Raw genomic sequence first — 23741 nt, forward strand, 5'->3', positions numbered from 1 at the left:
ACACACACACACACACACACACACACACACACACACACACACATCTGTCTCAAGGTCCCAGACTGCAGCCCTAATTCTGATCAGCTTCCCAAAAGCATGCTATTGGGTCAAAGAAAGATCAGGTAAGAGAGGGTGCCTCAATCAGAATAAAGTCCTTTTAAGGGGGGACAGTGACAACTTCCTTTTGAATGAAGTAGTCCCTGAATACCATTTTCATTCAGAGAGAGGCTATTATCTCTGAAATGGGTTCTGATGACTTTAAAGACGTAACAATACTTCTTAAAGTATCTAATTCAAAATCAACAAGAAACATAGGTACTAAAATGATTTAGCATATATTTTTCATTTCTATTCAGACAATACTATTCAGCTGTTAATTTAACCTTTTTGTTACTTAAATATATAAAATCATATCTGTCTAAGCAAGGAGAATGTAAACAAACTTATTAGGGTTGGAGTAGTAGCATAGTCTGGTAAAATAGTGGAGGTAGAATCAGGAGAACTGAGTTTTAATCCCCACTTGACAATGTGTACCTCTCTGTGCTTTAGTTACCTCTTGTGTGCACCTAAGGGACTGGATTTGAGTATTCCTAAAGGTCTTTTTAACTTTTCCATGTTGTGATTATAGGTGGTGAAATAATTTGTTTGAAAAACAGTCAGGCCACTCACCAGTCAGCATGAACTGATAGGCTTTGTCAGAGGTGGAGAAGAGGTGGGGCGGGGCCTCCTGTTTTTTGCCTCTGTAGGCAGCCACCACCTCTGGGTTGTACACCGGCAGCCACTTGTAGGGGTTGACGGTGATACAGAAGAGGCCTCAGTAGGTCTGCACCGTAAAGGAAAAAAAGGAATATAATTATTTCATGGGGACCTTCATAACATACTATTTTTCAGAATATTAACCACCTGCATGAGCAGAGGCCATGAGAACAAACTCACGTAGATCATCCAGGCTGCGTAACGCTCTTTGAGGTTGTACAGCACTGCTGGCTCGTGCAGGTGGGTCATCATGACCGTGTCCTCGATCTTGTCAAATTTGGGAGGGTTCATGGGGAAGACTTGGTCGTCTTTCACAGTTACTGTCTGTCAAGTCAAGTAAGAGAGGCCAGGTCGACAAAGGAGTGTCAGCTCCCCTAACTGGCAGTGGGGCCCAGTCTAATCCCCTCCAGTTGTTTTGCTCACAGCTCCAGCTTCGGTCTTGGCTGTTACCTTCCCTCATTCTCTACTCTGCACGGTTGCTTTCACAAAGGACTCCTTAGGGTCTACCACAAAGATTGAGGACTTGGCATCAAAAGGCCTATTCTGGGCCTCCATGCGCTCCTTTTCAGGCATTCGGAGGTAAGGAACAGCCTCCCCCAAAATGGCCATCTCAGCGTCAGAACTCATGGCTGTGGGTTATTGATGGCAGCCAAATCAGAGACACTGCCTGGCAGAGGAAGTAAAGATATTATAGAAAATCAGCAACTGGGCCATTCGATTCACGTTAAAAAAACCACGACATTATTCCTTGACAAGTTGAGCACTAGCATCTTTTTGGGTATGGTCAACTCCCTGGCTTGGCTGGAGGTGAAATGTCAGTCTCCGTGTTCTGTGCCAGTGGTGATAGATACTTATTCTTGCATTTGGAAAGAGACAGTTGTTTCTGGCTTATCTACTGTATGATATTGTAGCTCCTTTCTCTGTTTCGTTTGCATATTAATCTTAAGAAGCCTCCTATCATCAGCTTATACAGAACACCATGCTAAGATGACTGCAGGATTTCTCCAGCTCTTTCACTTGTAGTTCTTATCTTCCAGTGGGATTATAAGCACCTTGCAGACAGGGAGTGTTTTCCTTCTACGGCACCCTTCACACCTCTTAGAACACATGTTGGGTGTGGGGAAGGACCAAAGTTGGCTTTATAAATTAAAACATCAATAGAAATACGTTGCTAAAGTTATAGGAACTATTTAGTACCTGGTGAAAACCTTTTCATTATAGATTTGGGATTTACAAGGACTACCTAATAAAGGAAAGCAGAAATGCGAGGAGCCTTGTTTTGCATTGTTTAGTTAAAAATATCCTATTCTACATCAACTTCTCTTGTTCCTGTGTCATAAGTTTGACAAACTCAGTTTCTTCACCTGTCTTTAGTATTTCTCAAAGGCATTATAAAATGTTATTACCTATGTTTTCTTGCTTTATTACTAGTATTCTCATAAAAATTTCAGAAAACTTTTTCTTTTCAAGATCTGTCTCCTGCCACTTTAACATTCATCAATCCTGTGCATAATGGTCATATATAACCTACTTTATAATAAAGATCTTTTTTTAACATCTCTATTGGAGTATAATTGCTTTACAATGGTGTGTTAGTTTCTGCTGTATAACAAAATCAATCAGCTATACATATACATATCCCCGTATCCCCTCCCTCTTGCATCTCCCTCCCACCCTCCCTATCCCACCCCTCTAGGTGGTCACAAAGCACCGAGCTGATCTCCCTGTGCTATGCGGCTGCTTCCCACCAGCTATCTATTTTACCTTTGGTAGTGTATATATGTCCATGCCACTCTCTCACTTCGTCCCAGCTTACCCTTCCCCCTCCCCGTGTCCTCAAGTCCATTCTCTACATCTGCATCTTTATTCCTGTCCTGCCCCTAGGTTCTTCAGAACCATTGTATTTTTGTTTTTTTACATTCCATATATGTGTGTTAGCATACGGTATTTGTTTTCCCCTTTCTGACTTACTTCACTCTGTATGACAAACTCTAGGTCCATCCACCTCACTACAAATAACTCAATTTCGTTTCTTTTTATGGCTGAGTAATATTCCATTGTATATATATACCACATCTTCTATATCCATTCATCTGTTGATGGACACTTAGGTTGCTTCCATGTCCTGGCTATTGTAAATAGTGCTGCAATGAACATTGTGGTACATGACTCTTTTTGAATTATGGTTTTCTTAGGGTATATGCTCAGTAGTGGGATTGCTGGGTCATATGGTAGTTCTATATTTAGTTTTTTAAGGAACCTACATACTGTTTAAAAAGATATCTTTTCCAGGAAAACTCAAAAGCACTTGGGTTATCTTCTCAACATTTTTCTATTCAAACTACAGTGATTTGGATAGCATAATTAAAATCCTTTATCTTGCTAAAAATGCTCACATTTTTCATATTATATTTTTTAAAATGTCCATTTTACAGAGTGTGAAACAGTATGCAGTTTTCAGCCACTTTTCCAAGGCAAGGATTCAATCCATTCTATTAATCCATTTAGACAGCATCTCAAGGTTTTTTATATTATATACAGTGGTGAGTAAAAGCTGTGTATAGGACATTTATTGATTTGGCCAAAAAGTTTGTTCAGGCTTTTCCATTAAGATGTTACGGGGGCTTCCCTGGTGGCGCTGTGGTTGAGAATCTGTCTGCCAGTGCAGAGGACACGGGTTCGAGCCCTGGTCTGGGAAGATCCTACATGCCGCAGAGCAACTGAGCCCGTGAGCCACAACTACTGAGCCTGTGCGTCTGGAGCCTGTGCTCCACAACAAGAGAGGCTGCGATAGTGAGAGGCCCGCACACCGCAATGAAGAATGGCCCCCGCTTGCCGCAACTAGAGAAAGCCCTCGCACAGAAACGAAGACCCAACACAGCCAAAAATAAATAAATTAAAAAAAGATGTTACGGAAAAAAACCCGAACGAACTTTTTGGCCAACCCATACATTTTCTCCCTAAATGAACAGTAACACTGTGAAATGTTGTATTGCATGTTGTAATTCAATTATTTAAAATACAGTCTGCAATGCTGGAAATGGAAAAAATTGTATCTAAAAACTCCTAAAGATTCTGAGAAAGCATTTCATTTATTTCAAAAGATATAAATTAATGAGAACCAGTTTCTAAAGTCTCCCTCAGAGTTTTTCAAGGGAAGCATGAACAGCCCTGAAATTGAAATGCTTTTATTTTATAACCTCCACCCCTGCCCCCGCCCCTGACCACTCTCCAAGCCACTGCAGATTTCTTGCTCCCTGCGAGGAATGAGAAAAATCAGTATCTTACCTTAGAGGTGCAACCTTGAAGTGGGTCAGAACTGTAAGAAAAAGAGCAAATTTCTTCTCATTAAATGCTAACAATTCCCAATAATAGCATGAAGGATTCTGAATTAAGCAGGAAATGACTGGGAACAGCAAAACATCTAATTAAAATTGCCACGTAGTAAGTTGGTAATTCCCTGGAAGGGCTGCCATGGGCAATGCGGGCCAGGATGTGTGGCATGCGTGCAGGCAGCCAGGCATCCCTGTTGGCCCTTCAGACAGAGCCCTGTCCTCACACACACTTACCTTGAAGCTTTATGAGGAAAGACAAATCATACTCATTCCAAGGGTACTTTTATAGGGTCAGATATGGAAAACACGTAGGTTCCTCCCCTTTCTTAAATCATATTTGGCAAAACCTGTTTTTGGCGATGAAGGTCTCCCAAGTATAATTCCCCTCATATTAAAGATGTTTGGATATAAATAGAAATATTTATTCTCACATTGGGTTGAGTGTATAAATCAATCTACTATAAATAATTTGAGTTGTTGGCAACCTGGAAGTGACTGCCTTTGGAATAATGTAAGGTGGTGTTTCAAAACCAGCTGTGATCTGTATTCCCTGAACTTCGCTGCCTGCTGCTCTTGTGTTTCGCTGAATTGCCCACGTGTAGTCTTTTCAACTGCCCACACAACTGCAGATATTATACTAGGGAGGAAAGTTTCTGCTCTTTACCAGAGAGTCAGAGAAAGATTGTTAATTTCTCCCAAGAAACCATGATTTTTCCCCCCATTCATTGTACGTTTTCAAGGATGCTTGGAAATTTAATTTTAAAACTTGCTTCATGAAGAGCAGCTAAAGATAGACAGCTTCTTTGTTTCCTTCAGTCAGTTGCCTCTGATTCATTGTCAGATCATTGCAGGGCTTCGCCAAGCTGGGTGGTCCTGCTTCTTGCACTTTTGTTTTTTAAATGTAAGTTGCTTGTGAAATCTCTTTTCCTCTGTGAAACTCAACATAGGAACAAACTAGAAAACAGGGTATTTCTCTGTCTAATTATGCAGCATCTGTGACTTCTCCATCAGTTATCCATGGTATATATTTCACATTTTGCTTGTAAACAATACCTGCACGTTATTTTCTATTCTGATGTTTAATTTAAAAAAATATTTGTTTTATTGTCTCTGTGGTCTTGCATCTCTTGTGTCAGCATTGTCTATCTGGGACTGAGACAAAATTTGCTTAATATACCCTGTATTACAACCATTCATGTATTATTGTACTTATATTTCAGTTGATTTAATGGAAAGAGGCTGCCTTCTGAAAGCAGATATCTGGAGACACTGTTTGTAATGGTCACAGGATTTTATTGCTGTAAGGGACTATCTAATCCATATTTCTCATTTCACTAATAAAGTAACTGAGATTCAAAGAACAGAAGAGAGTTCACAAATCACACAGCAGTGTAGACCTTGGTCGCCTGATTTGCAGTGCAGTGTGCTTGCTGGTAACACTCTTCTACCTCAGTAGGTTAAAGCTATCAGGAAGGGTCTTCCAGGAAACATGCGTCTGAGAGGGGCTTTCCTAGCCAACTCTTAACCTGCTTTGTGACCACAGGTACATCATTTTATTTTCTTAGACACTTTCTTTATCAGGCATCTGCAAAATGTCACAGTGTTCTCAGAAAGAGAGAACATTTTAATAATGCTCTCACTAGGATTTGATGGGAATTTTAAGACAGCCTTTTGACTGCTCTGGATAGATTCTCCAATAAGTAGAGAATAGATGTTGGTTTTGGTTATTACTGCCAAGTTCTGAGGCACTTAAGCATTTACGGGTGACATGGGAACGCAGTGAAGGGGGCCAGTGCAGCGAGGAGCAATTCCAGTCCCTTCCTAAGGCCAATGTGAATCCAAATTATCTGTGAACCTACTTCCACACATCTAATTAAGTCATTCTCTTGTAGGGCCATTTAAACCAACATGCTCTTGCTTTCTATTCAGAAGGGAAGTCACCATTCAGTTTTTCCTTTACGCTGTCCAGGAAGGCTATACTTTTGGCTATGCATCGCCACTAAATCCAGCTTAAAAAATCTTGATTCTCAGGCTTCCCTGGTGGCGCAGTGGTTAAGAATCCGCCTGCCAATGCAGGGGACACGGGTTCGGGCCCTGGTCCAGGAAGATCCCACATGCTGCGGAGCAACTCAGCCCGTGCACCACAACTGCTGAGACTGCGCTCTAGAGCCTGTGAGCCACAACTACTGAGCCCGTGTGCCACAGCTACTGAAGCCCACACGCCTAGAGCCTGTGCTTTGCAACAAGAGAAGCTACCACGATGAGAAGCCCATGCACTGCAACGAAGAGTAGCCCCCACTCGCTACAAGTAGAGAAAGCCTGCGTGCAGCAACGAAGACCCAGCGCAGCCAAAAATAAATAAATAAAATAAAATTTTATTAAAAAAAAAAATCTTGATTCTCTCAGGAAGCTCCTCTGAGTAACTCAGGTTGCTACCATAGCTAGGTTTTGCACCAAATTCATATCATACGTATCATTATGTGGGTTTAATATACATTTGAATAATTTATTTGGGGATCATATTTTATCGATACTTTTTTTTTTTTTTTTTTTTTTTTGCGGTATGTGGGCCTCTCACTGTTGTGGCCTCTCCCGTTGCGGAGCACAGGCTCCGGACGCGCAGGCTCAGCGGCCATGGCTCACGGGCCCAGCAGCTTCTCGGCATGTGGGATCTTCCCGGACCGGGGCACGAACCTGTGTCCCCTGCATCGGCAGGCGGACTCTCAACCACTGCGCCACCAGGGAAGCCCTATCGATACTTTTATTCATTTATTTTGGCTCTTTACCTGATTACAGGGGGCCATGAAGTCTGAAAACATACTTGCCTATTGATAATAATATATAGAATAATAGTTCCTTTGTCTCCAGACTTTATAGCCACTTTGTAGCTTTCATATGGAGAAAGGTCACATCTCACTGTTTCATGTGGTACCTATTATCCAGTGCAGATACTATGAATATATTGTATATATTACATGTATTAATGATGAAAATCTTCCTGTGCTAATAATACTACATTGAATTTGTATTAGTTATTAAGCAACGAGAATTAATGATATAGTTCAGGAGGCATCCCCTGTGTGAAAATGTAACTAGTGCCATCCTTTGTATAGACCTGGAAAATAGGTTCATGTTAGGGGAAGCAGAAGCTTTCTAAGATCCTACTATACCCCACTATTAGGGAAAAGTTAGAAATAAAAATAACTTCCGTATTTCTGTGCATCCGGACAGGCTTCCCTGATCAGGGAAAACTTTATGGTCTTAAAGTATTACTATAGACCTAAAATAAAAGCAAGTACATAATTCCTTCTTAGTGGCAGGTCAGATGTGATTGTTTGATAGTCTTGTGATTATTCAAGTTTTTTTTTTGTTTTTTTTTGCGGTACGCGGGCCTCTCACTGTCGTGGCCTCTCCCGTTGTGGAGCACAGGCTCCGGACGCACAGGCTTAGCGGCCATGGCTCATGGGCCCAGCCGCTCAGCGCCACGTGGGATCTTCCTGGACCGGGGCACGAACCCGTGTCCCCTGCATCGGCAGGCGGACTCTCAACCACTGTGCCACCAGGGAAGCCCTGATTATTCAAGTTTTGACATCGCTTCAGGAAGAGAGAGAGAAAAGAAAAGACCAGTCTAAGGATATTGCTTGCACAGTGCCCTACGCTCTTTATTTCTTTTGCAGTAGGGCAGGATAGACAATAATTACAGAGAGAAATGACCAAAGACTTCACATTTTGTGCTTCTCTCCAGTCATTCCATAGCGTCAGGACATGATCACTCTTCACTTATGACTTTCGTGTGAACCTCCCGGCTCTTCACCCGCAGCTTGTTGACCTGGGACTCAGCAATGTCAGCTCTTTCCTCTGCCTCCTCCAGTTCATGCTGGAGCTTGCGGAATTTAGATAGATTTGTATTGGATTGTTCCTCCTGAGAATAAAAATGGAATTGTGAGGCACCCATACCGGGCATCTTTCTAGACTCTGTAGGCCTAAGGGAAGAAAGGACTTGCCATCTGCAGAAAAGTTAAAATACCCAGTGGGAAACCTTATTGTCTTACCACCTTCTGAATTTTGCTTATCATTAAAATTAACTTTATGATTTATTTGGGGCTTCATGTCTCATAAATAATCGCAACTCTACTTTTGCAACCAAAAGGTGGAAAAAAAATATGTACTACAATTAGAGTAAGAAAAATATAAGAGCAGAGAAGAAGGCAAGGATAAAATCATGCTTGTTAATGCTTGCTGGAAGATGACTATTCTCTTGAATTAGATATTCTTTATCATTAGGATGAATTTCTTAATACCTTCTTTATATTGAAATAAATGTTGAATTTTATCATATATCATTTTGGTACATTTCAAAACAGTCACTTTTTTCCTCCTATTTTGGATGTAATGATTCTATTGACAGACTCCTTAATATTAAGTAATCCTTACTTTGTAGGAATTAAGCCTATTTAATCACTGATGGACAGTCTCCTTAATATTTATTTATTTATTCTTATTTGGTTGCACCGGATCTTAGTTGCAGCAGGCGAGCTCCTTAGTTGTGGCATGTGAACTCTTAGTTGCGGCATGCATGTGGGATCTAGTTCCCTGACCAGGGATCGAACCCAGGCCCCCTGCATTGGGAGCACAGAGTCTTAACCAGTGGACTGCCAGAGAAGTCCCGACAGTCTCCTTAATAAAAGTAAGGGTTGCTATAACTATACTCATGAATAAAACTGCCTTTAGTATCTTCCCCCCATTCTCTTTTGGACAGGTTTTGGTATGCAGGTTATGCAAGCTTCTTAAAATGATTTGGAAATCTTTTCATCTTTTCCCATGCTCTGGAATCAGGGATTATCTGTTCCTTGAAATTTTGAACGACATATCTGGACCTGAGTCTAGTTTCAGAAGTATTTCTGAAATAACTTATTCAGCCAACTTAATGATTTATATTCTCTTATTTCTTTAAGATTTTAACTGTCTTAACAGATTTATATTTTACATTTAAAAATAACCTTTCTACCTGTATGGTTTGTCCCATTTCTCATTTGTAATGTTGTGAGTTTGTATTTTCTCTCACTTTTTCCTTGATTAATCTAGTTATAAGTGTATTTATTTTATTAATTCCCTAGATGTTAGTGAGATTATCAAATTAGAAAATAGAATACTCTAATCTAATTCATTAATTTCTACCTTTGTCAACACCTCTTACTTTTGTTATTTTATTATTATTTATGATTTCTTTATTGGACTGTCAGTTTTCTTCATTTTTTAAAATTCTTGATTCATAATGAAAGCATATAAAGCAATGAATTGTCCTTCAAGGACAGCTTTGGTTACATTCTAGACTTATAAATTCTAGACTTCTTCCTTGAAATTTTATTTACAGTTAAAAATCATTCAGTAATTATGTTTTTATTTAATTTAATCCAAACATTTTTTAGGAAAGTTAGTTTTTTAACATTTAAGTGCTTGGAAATTTTTGTTTATATGTTCTCATTACTTTACAACTTTATCACACTGTGGCTAGAGAATGTGGCCTGTATTATTTCTGCTTTGAAATTTTTTGATTCTTTGTGGATTGAATGTTAACTTTAAAAATCAATCTATTAATATTACAAATAGTAAGCAATGAGTTAAAAACATGCAAACGTTTTTAAGAAGTACACAGTCTTCTATGAAGCAAACAGCTTATTTACTACAAGAAGTAAATAGTAAATCTAATTATTTATTTATTAGTTTTTCTTAAGAGAGGACTTCTCCCTTCCCTCTGTCTTAAGGATACTTACAGCCTCCTCAGCTTGTCTCTTGTAAGATTTCACTTTTGCCTGAAGTTTATCTACCAAGTCCTGAAGCCTGAGTATATTTTTCCGATCTTCTTCCGTCTGAAAGATGATAAAAACCACAGGGCCTTACTTCAAAAGCACATGACTGTTGTATCATCTCATGTGAGTGTTTCCTGTATATGCAAGGAGTGTTTAGCTGATAAAAACGGTTGCTGTACCTGGTAGGTGAGTTCCTTCACTCTCCTCTCATGTTTGCGCAGGCCCTTGACAGCTTCCGCACTACGCTTTTGCTCACTCTCAACCTCTCCTTCCAGCTCACGCACCTGCAAATGAGTAGGCTCTTAAGAACTTTGATCCAGTAAGGCATTGGGAACAAATGGAAATAGATAGATATTGAGAGACCCACCCTGGCCTCCAGCTTCTGGATCTGCTTCTTCCCGCCCTTCAGGGCCAGCTGCTCAGCCTCGTCCAGGCGGTGCTGCAGGTCCTTCACCGTCTGCTCCAGGTTCTTCTTCATCCGCTCCAGGTGGGCGCTGGTGTCCTGCTCCTTCTTCAGCTCCTCGGCCATCATGGCTGCCTAATTAGCAGTAAAATAGAACCAGTAGAGAGAGCTGAGACAGCCCATCAAGATTCTAACTTGACCACCCCCGTGTGGCCCTCTGCTCACGTCAGTGATGGCCTTCTTGGCCTTCTCTTCTGCATTGCGAGCTTCTTGGATAATGTCCTCCATCTCTCCCTGGATTTGGGAGATGTCTGTCTCCAGCTTCTTTTTCGTGTTGATCAGGCTGGTGTTCTGGTTAAAATATCAAATTTAGAAATACTGAGTACATGAGAGCAAAATTACAATGTCCAGTGTTCTAATGAACCCACAAACTAATTAATTAAGGTAACTAATTAGTATCCCTTCTTGTTCCATAAATTATCTGAGTTGACAATATACTTTTACAAGACAGTCAACTCTGAATGTCACAGTTCATATAAACAAAAATATTGTTAATCCAAAGATATTTTAAACTTTAACCTCCATAAAACATTATGAATACATTTTTAGATAGTACTAAGATTTGAGCAAGAATTTCATTTCCAGTCCACTGTATTTTTTACTTTTATGTTATACTCACCTGGGTGTGCAGGAGCTGGACACGCTCGCTGGCATCCAGGAGCTCCTGCTCCGCCATCTTCCTGCTCCTCTCCGTCTGCTCCAGGGTGGCCCGCAGCTCCTCGATCTCGGCCTGCAGCAGGTTGGCTCTGCGCTCCACGATCGCCAGCTGCTCCTTCAGGTCCTCTTGGCCCCGGAGAGCATCATCCAGATGGAGCTGGGTATCCTGTGGAATGAATGATCATTGAGACACCTTGTTCTCAGGGCTGCAGTCACCCCAACTGCCCTGGGACCATCTCCTGAGCCCATTTACCTTGAGGATGGCTTGGGTGTTCCTGTAGTTCTTCAGGGCCTCAGCAGCTGTGCGGTTGGCGTGGTTCAGCTGGATTTCCATTTCATTGAGGTCTCCCTCCATCTTCTTCTTGAGCCTGATGGCATCATTTCTGCTCCGGATCTCAGCATCCAGCGTGCTCTGCATGGACTCCACGACTCTAATGTGGTTCCTCTTCAGCTGGTCAATTTCCTCATCTTTTTCAGCGATTTTCTTATCAACTTCAGACTTGACTTGGTTCAACTCCAGCTGGATACGCAGGATCTTTCCCTCTTCGTGTTCAAGAGATGCCTTAACAAAACAGTGATCAATTAATTAATAATCAATTAATAATGGGAAATGAATATTTGGAGGGTATTCCCTTGTGAGCCAAACTCTTACTAATATCAGTTTGTCTAATATTACAAAGTACAATAAAAGAGCTCTAGGACCCTACTAGGTAAATCATCCTTTAATTTATTCAGTCATAGACTTTATTGGGCAACTCTGTAATAAGGGTGCTTTGTAAAGTATAAAGGGCTATACAAATATTATTCATATGAGTAGTAACGAAAATTATATGATTAAACTTATGTGTAGTAAACAGGAATTCTCTCCCGTTCTATAAATTAAAATGTTCACGTGATATACTAATTCCTGTTGTAGAAATTCTCAGTTTTAAAACATATATATAATTTTGATTACAAAATATGTGTCCATTGTAGAATGTGGGGTAATTTATAAAAACAAAACTTTCCTATTTTTCCTCCACTTAGAGGCACAATTTTAATGTGGTACATTTTTTTTCTAGTTTTTTTCCTATTTATGTATATTTATACATGGTAAAGTTATATTGTATATGCAAATGTGTGTCTTGCTTTAAAAATTATCCTCTACCATAAATATTTCCCCATATTAACTACATTTAATGGCTGTAGAAAATTGCATCATACGGATGTTCTATAGTTTGCTTTACCTTGTTTTTGGATTGGACATCTTGTGTTTAAACTTTGCCTCCATTTAGGATAATTTTCTTGGGATAGATTCTTAGAAATAGAACTGATAGGTCATATTATTACATTTTTAAGACTTTTGATAACTATTGCCAAATTGCCCTTCATAAAGGTTATATGAGTTCAGATTCTCACCTGCTCTGTAATAATGGATCCATCTCATAGTACCATTGCCCAATGAAAACAGTGGTGTTTCCACCAATGTTTATCTTTGATTTTCCCCCCACAACATCAATATACGTACCTCTGCTTCCTCTAAGGCAGCCTGAATTTCACATTTCTCTTGTTCCACTTGCTTCTTTATTTTCTCCAGTTCATGGATTTGCTTCCCTCCCTCAGCAATCTGCTCAGTGAGGTCAGAAATCTCCTCTGTGGGTGAACAGAAGAGAGAAGTGGTCAGACTGATATAACATGGAAAGGTCTTTCCAGGGCCATATAGGGTGGGGAAGTTCAAGAGCACTCACGCTGCAAGTTCTTATTTTCTCTCTTTAGCATTTCAAGGTGTTCCAGGGATTCCTCGTAGGCATTCTTGACCTTGAACAGCTCCGTACTGAGAGAACGGGACTCCTTCTGGGAGCCCTCAAGTTCAGCCTGGGTTTCCTCATACTTCTGTTTCCATTCTGATAGGACCTGAAAAGCAGTAAATTGTCAGCTAATGGAAGGAGAAAGGGAGACTAAGTAAAACATCGATGGAGTTTGAGCAGGCTGGGCCACCTTGTCAAAGTTCCTTTGCTTCTTATCGAGTGCTGCGCAGGCAGCATTAGACCTCCCCATGTCAAGCATGAGGTCCTCCACTTCATTCTGGAGCCGCTGCTTGGTCTTCTCAAGGGAAGCGCATTTGGCGTTCACGGCTTCTACATGTTCCTCAGCTTCCTGCAGACGCTGGGCCAGCTTCTTCCTAAAAAGTTAGCCAGGCAGTTAAGGAGAAGGTCAGGAACAGGGGCAAGTGCTAAACTCCTCAGCCCCCTTTCATAGTCCTTTTTTCTACAATGTCAAGTAGCATGGTTTTCAAAACTGTGGTAGCCAGTACTGCTTTCTAGATGGATTAAACTGTGAAAAGGTCCAAAGCGGTGAACAGCTGGACTCAAGTCCTTTTAGTTGTTGAATTGTTAGAGGCCATTGTTGGAGCTGACACTGTGTGTATGTATCTTACAGACATTGTATGTATGTATCTTATAGCATATGATTTCAGGATATTCAGGGCTTCTGATTGAGTACGGTATGGAGAATGATTAGCCAGGGCAATTCTATTGATTGATTTAGATCTCATCTCATTCCAAAAAGGATTTGAGACTAACTAGATATTTTATTGGTCACAGATATACTGGGCATATTCTTTTGCTTTCTCAGACTTTCCATTTTATTTTATATACTTTTCTTCCTAGAGAAAAATAGTCAGTTTCTTCTAATAATATATATTTGGTCAGTCTCACCTGAGAGGAATGGATAAATAAATCAGGATAATTCAGGTAGTCTAAGCAAAGGCAGGGTTCTTCTTTTTATTCCTTCTGAATTGTCTACGTTCTTGCTTTACTCCCAATTGTGTGCCAACTATACATGCCTAATGTACACAAAAACCTTTAGCCCTAATGCTCTGGAAGATCTACCTGAAGGTCTCCTTTGGTCTGTACCCAGACTAAGGCTTTACTTTATTCAGACTAACTCTGAACATTATGCACAGTTCGGATGGCCTCCAGCATGAGTTTTAAGAGATCTGTCTTTGTACTACAATACTTAAGAAGGTGGTCTCTGGAATCAGAATGTCTGGTTCTAATCCCAGCTGTACTATTTATTAATCATATGCTCTTGTGTTAGTTGGTTAACCTCTCACAGTCTCAATTTCCTCATCTGTAAAACAGGGATACGAATAATAATGCAATGTAATGTTGCTAAGAAAACGAAATGAGTTAATATACGATAGTATTTGACACACAGCATGCACTTAGGGTAGCTTCTGCTTTTGTTATCATCATCACAGCTGTTTTCTGGGAGTTGCTGAGCTGGGCAGCTAGGAAACCATGTCATGTCCCTCCTCTAGAGTTCACAGCACACACTTGGCCTCCTCCAGCTCCTCCGTGCGCTGGATGGCGTCCGTCTCGTATTTGGTCCTCCACTGGGCCACCTCGCTGTTGGCCTTGGACAGCGCCCTCTGCATCTCAGCCTTGGCTTCCTGCTCCTCCTCATACTGTTCCCGCAGCAGGTCACAGTCGTGGCGGGAGGACTGCAGGGCGTGGGCCAGGGCGCTCTTGGCCTGTGGAGGTATGAGTTCAGTGACTTAATTCATTTCTTCAGTGATATTTAACTTACACACTTAAAGGAGAACCTAACTGAATATGTTTAGATTTGATCAGTCAAGAATACTTTTGGTAAAACTTACTTTAGTTTCTTCCTCTAGCTGACATTTCAGCTCCTCAATCTGCTGTGTAGATGCTTGTTTGGTCCTTGAAAGCTGAGAGACCAAAGCATCTTTCTCATCCAATTGTCGGGAATATTCACCTAAGAATTACCGAAGTAAAGGAATTTGTTTATGGCATAAACAAACAAGCCTAAAGTTTGTATATTTATACGTACATGACAAATATATACTTTATCTAATTATAAATATTGTTACAGAACTGGCTAGATTAAAAAGCAGTATTGCTATTGTAGTGTAACAAATAAACTAGTCTGCTGATTCTTTCTTGCTTTTTTAAATTTTTTCTAACCCGCTCAGTAAATTCCTATAGTTGGTTACTCCCCTCTAATATGGGAGTATTGCTATTAATTCAGAACCCCCGGAATTGCTTTTGTCTAGGCCATAATCGCGGGCCTGAGGGAGATCTCTACCCGCTTCCGTCTGCAGGCGCGCTCTCTGAGCCGTCAGGTCACTGAGCAGCCGCTGCTGCTCTTCCTCCTTTGTCTTGAGTTCACTCACTTGGTCTTCTAGAGCGCGGCACATCTTTTCAAGGTTTCCCTGCGGCACAGGTACCCATGAAAGATGAGACATTGAATACAGTTAAAAAAAAAAAAAAGTTACCACTGGATTCTTAAAGTATTTTTAGAGTGAATAAATTTACGTCAAGTGTGAGTAGAAACTGATGGCGCCAACTCTGTGGAGCATGCTAGGATTCAGCTATGACGGGGGTGCGTAATCTCCCCAAAGTGCTCATTGTTGGAACTCATTCATTTATCCCAATGATACTTGACACTGACAAAGTAGATTTTGAAATAATCTTAACAGATTATATCCAGCATTTAAAAAAAATGAAATAAAATGGAATATATTAGAATACAAAATTTTAGATCAGTGCTATAAACTGCCTACAAACAATGTTTAACGCCAGAGAGCAATGAGGGTTCTTACAGGTTATTAACTCTGCTCATTTGAAGACAGTATTGGGTACCTTGGCTTTGGAAATGGTCTCTGCATTACTGCTAAGGTCGTCGATCTCCATCTTCAGCTCACTCTTCTCCTTCTCCAGCTTCTGCTTGACCCTCTGCAGGTTGTCAATCTGCTCCCCCAGCTCGGCCACACTGTCCGCGTGCTTCTTCCTCAGCGTGGCCGCCGTGGCCTCGTGCTGCAGGGTGGCCTCCTCCAGGTCCCTGCGCATTTTCTGGAACTCGGCCTCCCGCTTCTTGTTCATCTCAATCTGGACCGAAGTGGCCCCGCCGGCCTCTTCCAGCCGCTCGCTGATCTCCTCCAGCTCCCGGGAGAGGTCCGAGCGCTGCTTCTCTGCTTTGGCGCGGGAGGCCCGCTCTGCCTCGATCTCCTCCTCCAGCTCCTCGATGCGGGCCTGGCAGTGGGGAAAAGCTCAATTTTAGCCTTTTTATGTCGTAACTGTGCCTCTTTGAGCCAGACTGATGGAAATATGAACTTACTTGCAGCTCTTTGATCTTCTTCTGCAGTTGAATGCCAAGTGCTTGTTCATCTTCAATCTTGCTTTGCAAATTGCTGATTTCAAACTCTTTCCTTTTTGCAAAGTAGCAGAGGATAACAGTTGAGTTCATATGCAACATTGGAAGCAAGTTCATAAGCAATTCTTTCATACTTACTTTTTGAGCTTTTCATCAAGTTGTTGTTTTTCATTTTCAATGTCCATTATGGACTCTTGGGCCAACTTGAGGTCACCTTCAAGTTTCCTCTTAGCCCTTTCTAGGTCCATGCGAAGTTTCTTTTCTTGCTCCAAAGACCCTTCAAGCTAAATACAAATAATGTTGAGTCAAAAGGATTGCTTAGCTTCCTTTCAAAGAAAATAAGTTCCTTGCTAATCCTAGACTTACGTCATCCACTTGCTGCTCTAGCTTGGTTTTAGCTTTGGTCAGAGTGTTCACTTTGTCCTCTTCTGCCTGCAGGTCATCCAGGGTCTGCTGGTGGGCCTCCTGGAGGGCCTTCTTCTCCTTGGTCAGCTTTGCGATGTTTTCATCCAGACCTGCCATCTCTTCTGTGAGGTTTTTCACCTTAGGAAGTAAAAACACTTTGCATTACATGTTACATTTTGGTGGCTTCAGTTTTATGCTTGTATTCCCTAATAATAATAAAAAAGTAAACTTTCCTTGTATACGTTTCCTACCTTATTTTCTGTGGCATGTTTCTCCTTCTCAACCTTGGCCAGTGTCAGCTCAAGGTCATCTATGTCTTTCTTCAGTTCCGAACATTCGTCCTCCAGTTTCCTCTTCTTGGCCGTCAGCTCAGCATTGATCTCTTCCTCATCCTCAGCTCTCTCAGTCACCTCCTTGATTTTGGCCTCGAGCTGGATTTTGGTTTTGATCAGTTGGTCACATCTTTCCTCTGCATCAGCCAAGCCTTCAGCTTCCTTGAATTGGCAACAAAATCAAAATTGGGAAGTAAGAATGAAGTATTTCACAATGATAACAGTGTAAATCACCACTATTGGTTCTTTGGCTTAAACTTTTATGAACCACCTGCTGTGTGTGATGCAGGACGCTTCACATTGTGAGAAAAACAAAATGTATCAGATATTGTCCTGTTCCTTTAGAAGAGTATATTCTACAGTAGATTAGAAAACTTAACCCCAACAAGCTACCATTAATTCAAAAACCAATTAGTGACATAAGAGATCAGAGAAGTTGTATCAGATATGGTTTCATGAATGAAGTGGCATTTGAGTTGGGCTTTGAGAATGGGTAGGATTAGGTCTTGTAGAGATGAATATATTGGGAGAAGGATCAGGGGGAGAGAAAGGGTTCCAGCGGGAGAAACTCTGGATGGAGCCGCCACTGGATTATTTCCCTTCGTAGTCTTGGCGGATGATCCTGGTTAAGATGCCCTAAATTCTATCTGAGGCATACAGTGATCAAGAAATTCCTAGCAACCTATGTTTCTACTGAAGAGGGTTGGGGGTGGACAGGAAATGAGAGAGAAATTGATAGATACATTCATCAGTGAGCCTCCATACCAGTCTTTGAATACATAAAAGAATGAAATGTGCTGCACATAGCCAGGTAGTGAGTATAGTGGTGTAGGACAGAGTCTAAGTGATTATCTAGGGACAAGAGAAGAGAATTCAGGATAGATTTGAAAGGGGTGGGGACAGAAAAACAGCTCTTTTCCCTTCTGTAATCTAAAAGAAGGAATTATTACACTGCCCAAACTTGACAGAAGAGACCAATCTTAATCAGCAGGAAACACATACGATTTTGTGATGAGTAAATTATACCAGACCAATTCAGTTCACTCCAAATGAAAGACAGTCTCATAAATTACATTTCAGAGTTGATGGAAGCAATTCTAAAACACTTGGTTTGGGAGTAGCAGCAGGCTGGATGGAGGGAGAGAGTTGGGGGTAGGCAGAGCGAGTTAGGTACTGATGCAGCAACCCGGGTGTGATGTGCTACGGCACTGACTATGGAGACGGATTGGAAAGAGCAAATCTCAGTTTTGGAGATCAAAAACAATAATTCAATAAAAATTGATGTAGAATACTGTCATTTGTCAGCTATACAGCTGTGATTTAAGACCCATAGACATATAGACATCTAGAAGTTCAGGGAAGTTTCAGAGAAAACAAATCACTCTCTCCATGCTATCCTCTCCTTAATATTTTATTTGGGCTAGCTTCATGTTAAAATCACTTTCAAGGACTGTCTTCATAGGGAAAAGAAGTTGTAAACCCTGTAGTTTGATGAAATTGTACAGAATGGAAGAAAATGGTCAGTTCTAGCTCATTGCCCTGGTTCTGGTTTGGGGGCATTTATTGGGTGATGAAGGAATAAGGACTTCATTAGTACCATCAGAGTGCTTTAACCTTCTCCCTCCAGTGAGTGTCTCTCACACTGACTACCCAACTCCCTGCCTCTAGTTGTGGCTAGAGTCATAGCGCTTGCGTCCTGATTAGCAGTGCACAGGATGATACCACTACTTACAGCCTGAACTTGGAGCTGCAAGTCATTTTTTTCTTTCAACAGTGACACCATCTTTTCTTCCAGTTCCTTCCTTTTTGCCTCTGACTTGGCAAGTTCTTCTTTAGTTCTCTCGAACTCTTCCTTCATGTTGGCCATCTCCTTCTCCGTCTCCGCACTCTTCAGCAGGGGCTTGATCTTGAAGAAGAGTTTCATCCAGGGCCAGTGCTTGACGTTCATGAAGGCTCGGATGTTGTACTGGATGCAGAAGAGAGACTCCCTGAAATTTAATTGATGCAAATTAGATATTGTGTGGATGATGAAATGAGATGAAATCTTGGCAGTGAGAGTTGGAGGTTCTGCCTTCCACCATGTTCCTCACCTACTTTCAAAAGCACAGATGAAAGAAATTATATTTGGGGATGGTGGTCAAGGACTCATTAATCATTCCTTTCTCTACGTTGGTGCTTCTCAAACTTTGGTGTGCATAAGAATCATTAACCTCTTTTTTTAAAAATTTATTTTATTTTTTTGGCTGTGTTGGGCCTTCATTGCTGCGTGTGGGCTTTCTCTAGTTGTGACAAGCAGGGGCTACTCTTCGTTGCGGCGCGCAGGCTTCTCATTGTGGTGGCTTCTCTTGTTGCGGAGCACAGGCTCTAGGCGCACAGGCTTCAGTAGTTGTGGCACGCAGGCTCAGTAGTTGTGGATCGCAGGCTCTAGAGCGCAGGCTTAGTAGTTGTGGTGTACGGGCTTAGTTGCTCCGTGGCATGTGGGATCTTCCCAGACCAGGGATCGAACCCGTGTCCCCTGCATTGGCAGGTGGATTCTTAACCACTGCGCCACCAGGGAAGTCCCTCATCTAGTGTTTTAATGATCTCATCTCATCAAATACTGGTTCCTGGACCCTTTCCCCAGAGATTCAGATTCTGCAGATATGAGGTGGGGTCTAAAATTTGCATTTTTAACAAGTTTGCAAGAGATGCTGATGGTGTAGGTCCAAGGACCACCCTCTGAGAAGTACTGCTCTGCTTTAGTGCTTTGCAAACTTTCCTACGTGAATGCCACTGAGAGCAGTGAAGGGGGAACCAGACCCCTCAGGGATGTGGGGCATGGGATAAAGGGACTCATTAAAAACTCAGAATTTCTTTGAAAAATCTCTGGTTTTATATTTTAATGTTGTATGATTTTTGCATTCTCTAATCTCATCACATTTGTTTTCATCTAAATTATTTTTAAAAATTAATTACCTTCATATATGGGCAATTAATTGCCCCAATATATATCTATATATATATCTACATATATCTCTCTATATAAATATATATATAGGTTCGTGACCAAACTTATTATTTTTAATGAAATAGAATACAGTAAAAGATATTAGCAGAACTACAGGTGATAGAAAATCTGTTCCATGTAAATTATTTATATATTTACACACACATACATGTATGCATGGATATACAGGTGGCAATATAAAATGCATTTCTCCCTATGGATCCCGTTCATATGCGTCCTGCAGTTTGAGACACCTGACTCGTAGTCTTAGAACTCTGTCCCTGCATCAAATTAGATCACTAAAAAGCCAGGTACCTCGGTGAAATTGTATTAACTTACTGAAAAAATATTTTTCACCAATTTTACCCTTAATAATTTAAATCATAATAATTCAATAATAGAAACGATCAGATGAAGAAGTTGTTTCTGCATGTTGAGTACAACCACTGTTGAAAATACTGTCTGCTATGCAGTTCAGTGTATCTTATTTAATGATCTACCCAGTAAATTCATATTAGAACCAAATGCTAGGGCAACACTTTGTCTCTGCTTACTCAATGGTATGTTTTCTCTTGTTAGATAAGACCTACACATCTCTCTTTTTTATTATGCTTCCCTCTCTTTTTTATTTTTTACCTGAGCATTCGATGTATTCTGTGGTGATGATTCCTACCTTAACTTTTCTGGTACATGTATATCTCCACTTCAGCATCAGACTCCTATTCATTCCTTCTTACTCTGGTGGCCTTATCATATCTGAGCCTTAACTGTAAGCCACCTCAAATATGCTTCTGAAGGATGTGAGTAGACAAGCAATATGTTTGTATACCTCCTCTCCACCATCTTCTGGTACTCCACTCTTGCCAAGAACCCTTTGCACCTGGCCTGGGTTCGAGTAATCAGCTGGGCCAGCTTGTCATCTCGCATCTCCTCTAGGAGCCCCAGAAGGCCAGCTTTGAAAAAGACCTGTGTGTGGGCAGAGTTGCAGATCAGAAACTTTACACAGACTCCAAAGGGACAGGCATAGTGTCTGGTGGGCCTTAGAGACTATTACCTTGGTGTGACCAAATTTATACTGGGTGTGGTCAACGTCGATGGACCCAAGGAGCTTCTCAGAAGCCTTCTTGCTGTCAATGAATTGTCCTTCAGGGATTGCACTTGCATTTAATACCTTGTATCTGGTAAAGTAAATATAGTTTTTTAAAACTTGGTTTATTGATGAGACTAGTAGTAGCTAAGTATTAAATGATCCATTAAAAAAACCCAGAGCTTTAAAACAATTATTCTTTCTTCACAGGAAGGACGTTGTATACATAGATGGTCAATCTAGTATCTACTGTCTATTTTTATTCCATTTTACCTTCCTGCACAGTTGCAACTTTCCTTTCTGCCTCATCAGACCCTGTTCTCAGGAAAGTATTCTACAGTTTTGTTCCCATAGTGTGTAGATGAGCAACACAGTGTAACATATTATCCTTGCTAGATGCATTTGCTGTTGATAGTGCTTCCCTCTACTGAGGTTTTGGAAGGATTAAATGAAATAATCCAAACATATCAAGCACTCAAAAATGGTTGTTCTCATAATTATTGACGTTAATGTAGACATCTATGAGCTAAGCCCAGGAGCATGGTAAATCCAGTGAAAAGTCTCTAGAGTGCTTAGTATGTGGTATATCTGTGTTTTAAAGGTGTTTTGAGGCTTATAATTTTTTACTCTTTTTGTAGCAAATTAAAAATAACAAAGGCATAGTTTTCACTAAATTGTTTTGCTTGCACTAAATATATTTACACTAAACTCCAGGAAACACCATAATTAGGAGAGTCTGACCTCTGTTTGAAGTCTGCATACAGGATTCTGCTTGGGAACCCCTTCCTACAGATGCGGATGCCCTCCAGCACACCGTTACACCTCAGCTGGTGCAGGACAAGCTCATGCTCCATGGCCCCTAAAAAAAACCCATATTTATTTCACTGCAGAGTTTTGTTAAAAGGAGGTATGGCAGTCATGCTTTGTGCTTCCACTCTAGAACTTCTTACCAGGCGTTTTTGTTTCATTGGGGATGATGCACCGCACAAAGTGAGGATGGGTACTCCTGAGGTTGGTCATCAGCTTGTTCAGATTCTCCTGTGAAATCAGGGAAAATCCTGTTATCTAAGATTTAGACATGGTTATGAGCATGTGGTGATGTCTATAAAATCAATGTCCATGGCTGAGTTGAATGATCCTTCTGGACCATTTTAACTTAAGGTACCACCTTGGTAAACTTTTCCTGAGATGCAGTTTCCTCCTCAATACCTCTTTCTCCACTTGAGTTGGCAGGAGTTACACATATAAAGCAGGCTGTCAGGTGATTCTTCTCAGTGTATGCAAGCACCGTCCTCCTTCCCACCCTTGTCCCTGGCCACCCACGTACATTTACAAAGCCATTGCCTTCCCATCCTGGATGGTCACCCTTCTACCAAACTCTGTGGTTCTCCAGGAAGGAAATACAAGCCTACACTACATTTGGACTTATTCTCATAAATATAGCTTCCCCTTTCCAACTCTGTCAACTTCTAGGGCATAAAGATTATTTATAGGGGGAACAATCCTACCAGTTAAATTGAGAATTGACTAGATTATGAACATGGATACCATATTAGGTTCCTTAAGGCCTAGCTGTTAGATTTTCATTAGTCCTACTGATGATTTAGTCTCTTGGAGCACGTGCCATTGCTTATTTGCATGACTCAACTAGATTATGCATAGCAGAGCATTACGTTTTATAACATTTCCTATAAAATATTTTTTATTATTTGGCTTAGCATGAAAGATGACCTGATAATTTCTGAGTAATTTAAAGCTCTTCTCTTCAAAGCTAGATGAACAGAAGCCATTAGTTAAGGTCAGTCCTTTCCTAAATGACTTGTGGAGAGAAGGCTTTGTGCTTTTAAAAACTAATTCCCAAAATAACAAGAGTGTCAAAAACAGTTTGTTTCTTACTCTGAAAAGGGCAGACACGGTCTGGAAAGAAGAGCCCTTCTTCTTACCACCTCTCTTGGCACTCCCACCGCCACCCGCCTCTGGAGAACAAATAAGAAAAGTTGTCATTCAAACATAGTTTTGAATTGACAGGGCTATTTCTTGCCTATTTGTTGATTTCTGTGCTCACATGGAACATTTTTCCAACACAGATGACCTCTCTGTTTGAGCCTGAATGAATCTTATATGTCAACTAAGTTTGCATCCACTTTTCAGTGGTACTCAATAACCAGCAGACACGGAGGAAAAAGCAGGAGAGAATCATAGAAGCCAAGCCTTTTCATTGGTTGAGATGTTGAAAGTTCCTTTCTGACTCTTTGCAGTAGGGCCTCCATCAGTGCTGGAGTGAATGTATAATCACAATGCAGCCTACTTACTCAGGACTTGGAGGCACAATAGATTTGGCCCTGCAACACTTCAGCCTAGGCTATGATATCACTAGCCTCAATCTAACATCACATTTTGTAGTATCAGGAGAACATGTTGGGATTTTTTTGAGCATTACCTGCTTCAGCACTTTGAGCCCCAGAGAAGAGGTAAGCTAGAGTCTTCATTGCAGACTTCTGGTACAGCCCGACCACCGTCTCGTTCAGGGGGTCCTTGTTCTTGTCCAGCCAGCCAGTAATGTTGTAGTCCACGATGCCGGCGTAATGCACCAGTGAGAAGTGGCCCTCGGCCTTGCCTTTAACCACCTTGGGTTTTTGGAAGTTGGCAGACTTTCCAAGATGCTGTTCATACAGCTTGTTCTTGAAGGAGGTGTCTGTGGCCTTGGGGAACATGCACTCCTCTTCCAGGATGGAGAAGATGCCCATCGGCTG

The 23741-nt window shown here is 41.1% G+C and overlaps 1 protein-coding gene and 1 pseudogene across 1 annotated transcript; both read right to left on the bottom strand.

Annotated features, from left to right (window-relative positions):
* Positions 1-669: 669 nt before the first annotated feature.
* LOC113616687 (myosin-4-like) lies at positions 670-1506 on the bottom strand (annotated as a pseudogene).
* A 6222-nt stretch (positions 1507-7728) lies between these two features.
* LOC113616686 (myosin-2) lies at positions 7729-23734 on the bottom strand. The gene is made up of 25 exons (XM_027100086.1): positions 23433-23734; positions 22885-22962; positions 21939-22026; positions 21730-21847; positions 20956-21079; positions 20731-20867; positions 18648-18903; positions 16835-17077; positions 16545-16721; positions 16317-16462; positions 16143-16233; positions 15668-16057; positions 15111-15237; positions 14662-14780; positions 14339-14535; positions 12999-13182; positions 12749-12914; positions 12529-12653; positions 11275-11583; positions 10984-11187; positions 10530-10655; positions 10269-10439; positions 10081-10185; positions 9866-9961; positions 7729-8013 (listed from the first exon to the last, which is right to left on the bottom strand). The coding sequence occupies exons 1-25, from the start codon at positions 23700-23702 to the stop codon at positions 7861-7863; spliced, it is 4200 nt and encodes a 1399-aa protein (XP_026955887.1). The 5' UTR covers positions 23703-23734; the 3' UTR covers positions 7729-7860.
* Positions 23735-23741: the final 7 nt, after the last annotated feature.

This window comes from Aethalodelphis obliquidens, unplaced genomic scaffold (assembly GCF_003676395.1).
Source record: "Aethalodelphis obliquidens isolate GAN/ISIS:26980383/991018 unplaced genomic scaffold, ASM367639v1 scaffold346, whole genome shotgun sequence".
Lineage (NCBI taxonomy): Eukaryota > Metazoa > Chordata > Mammalia > Artiodactyla > Delphinidae > Aethalodelphis > Aethalodelphis obliquidens.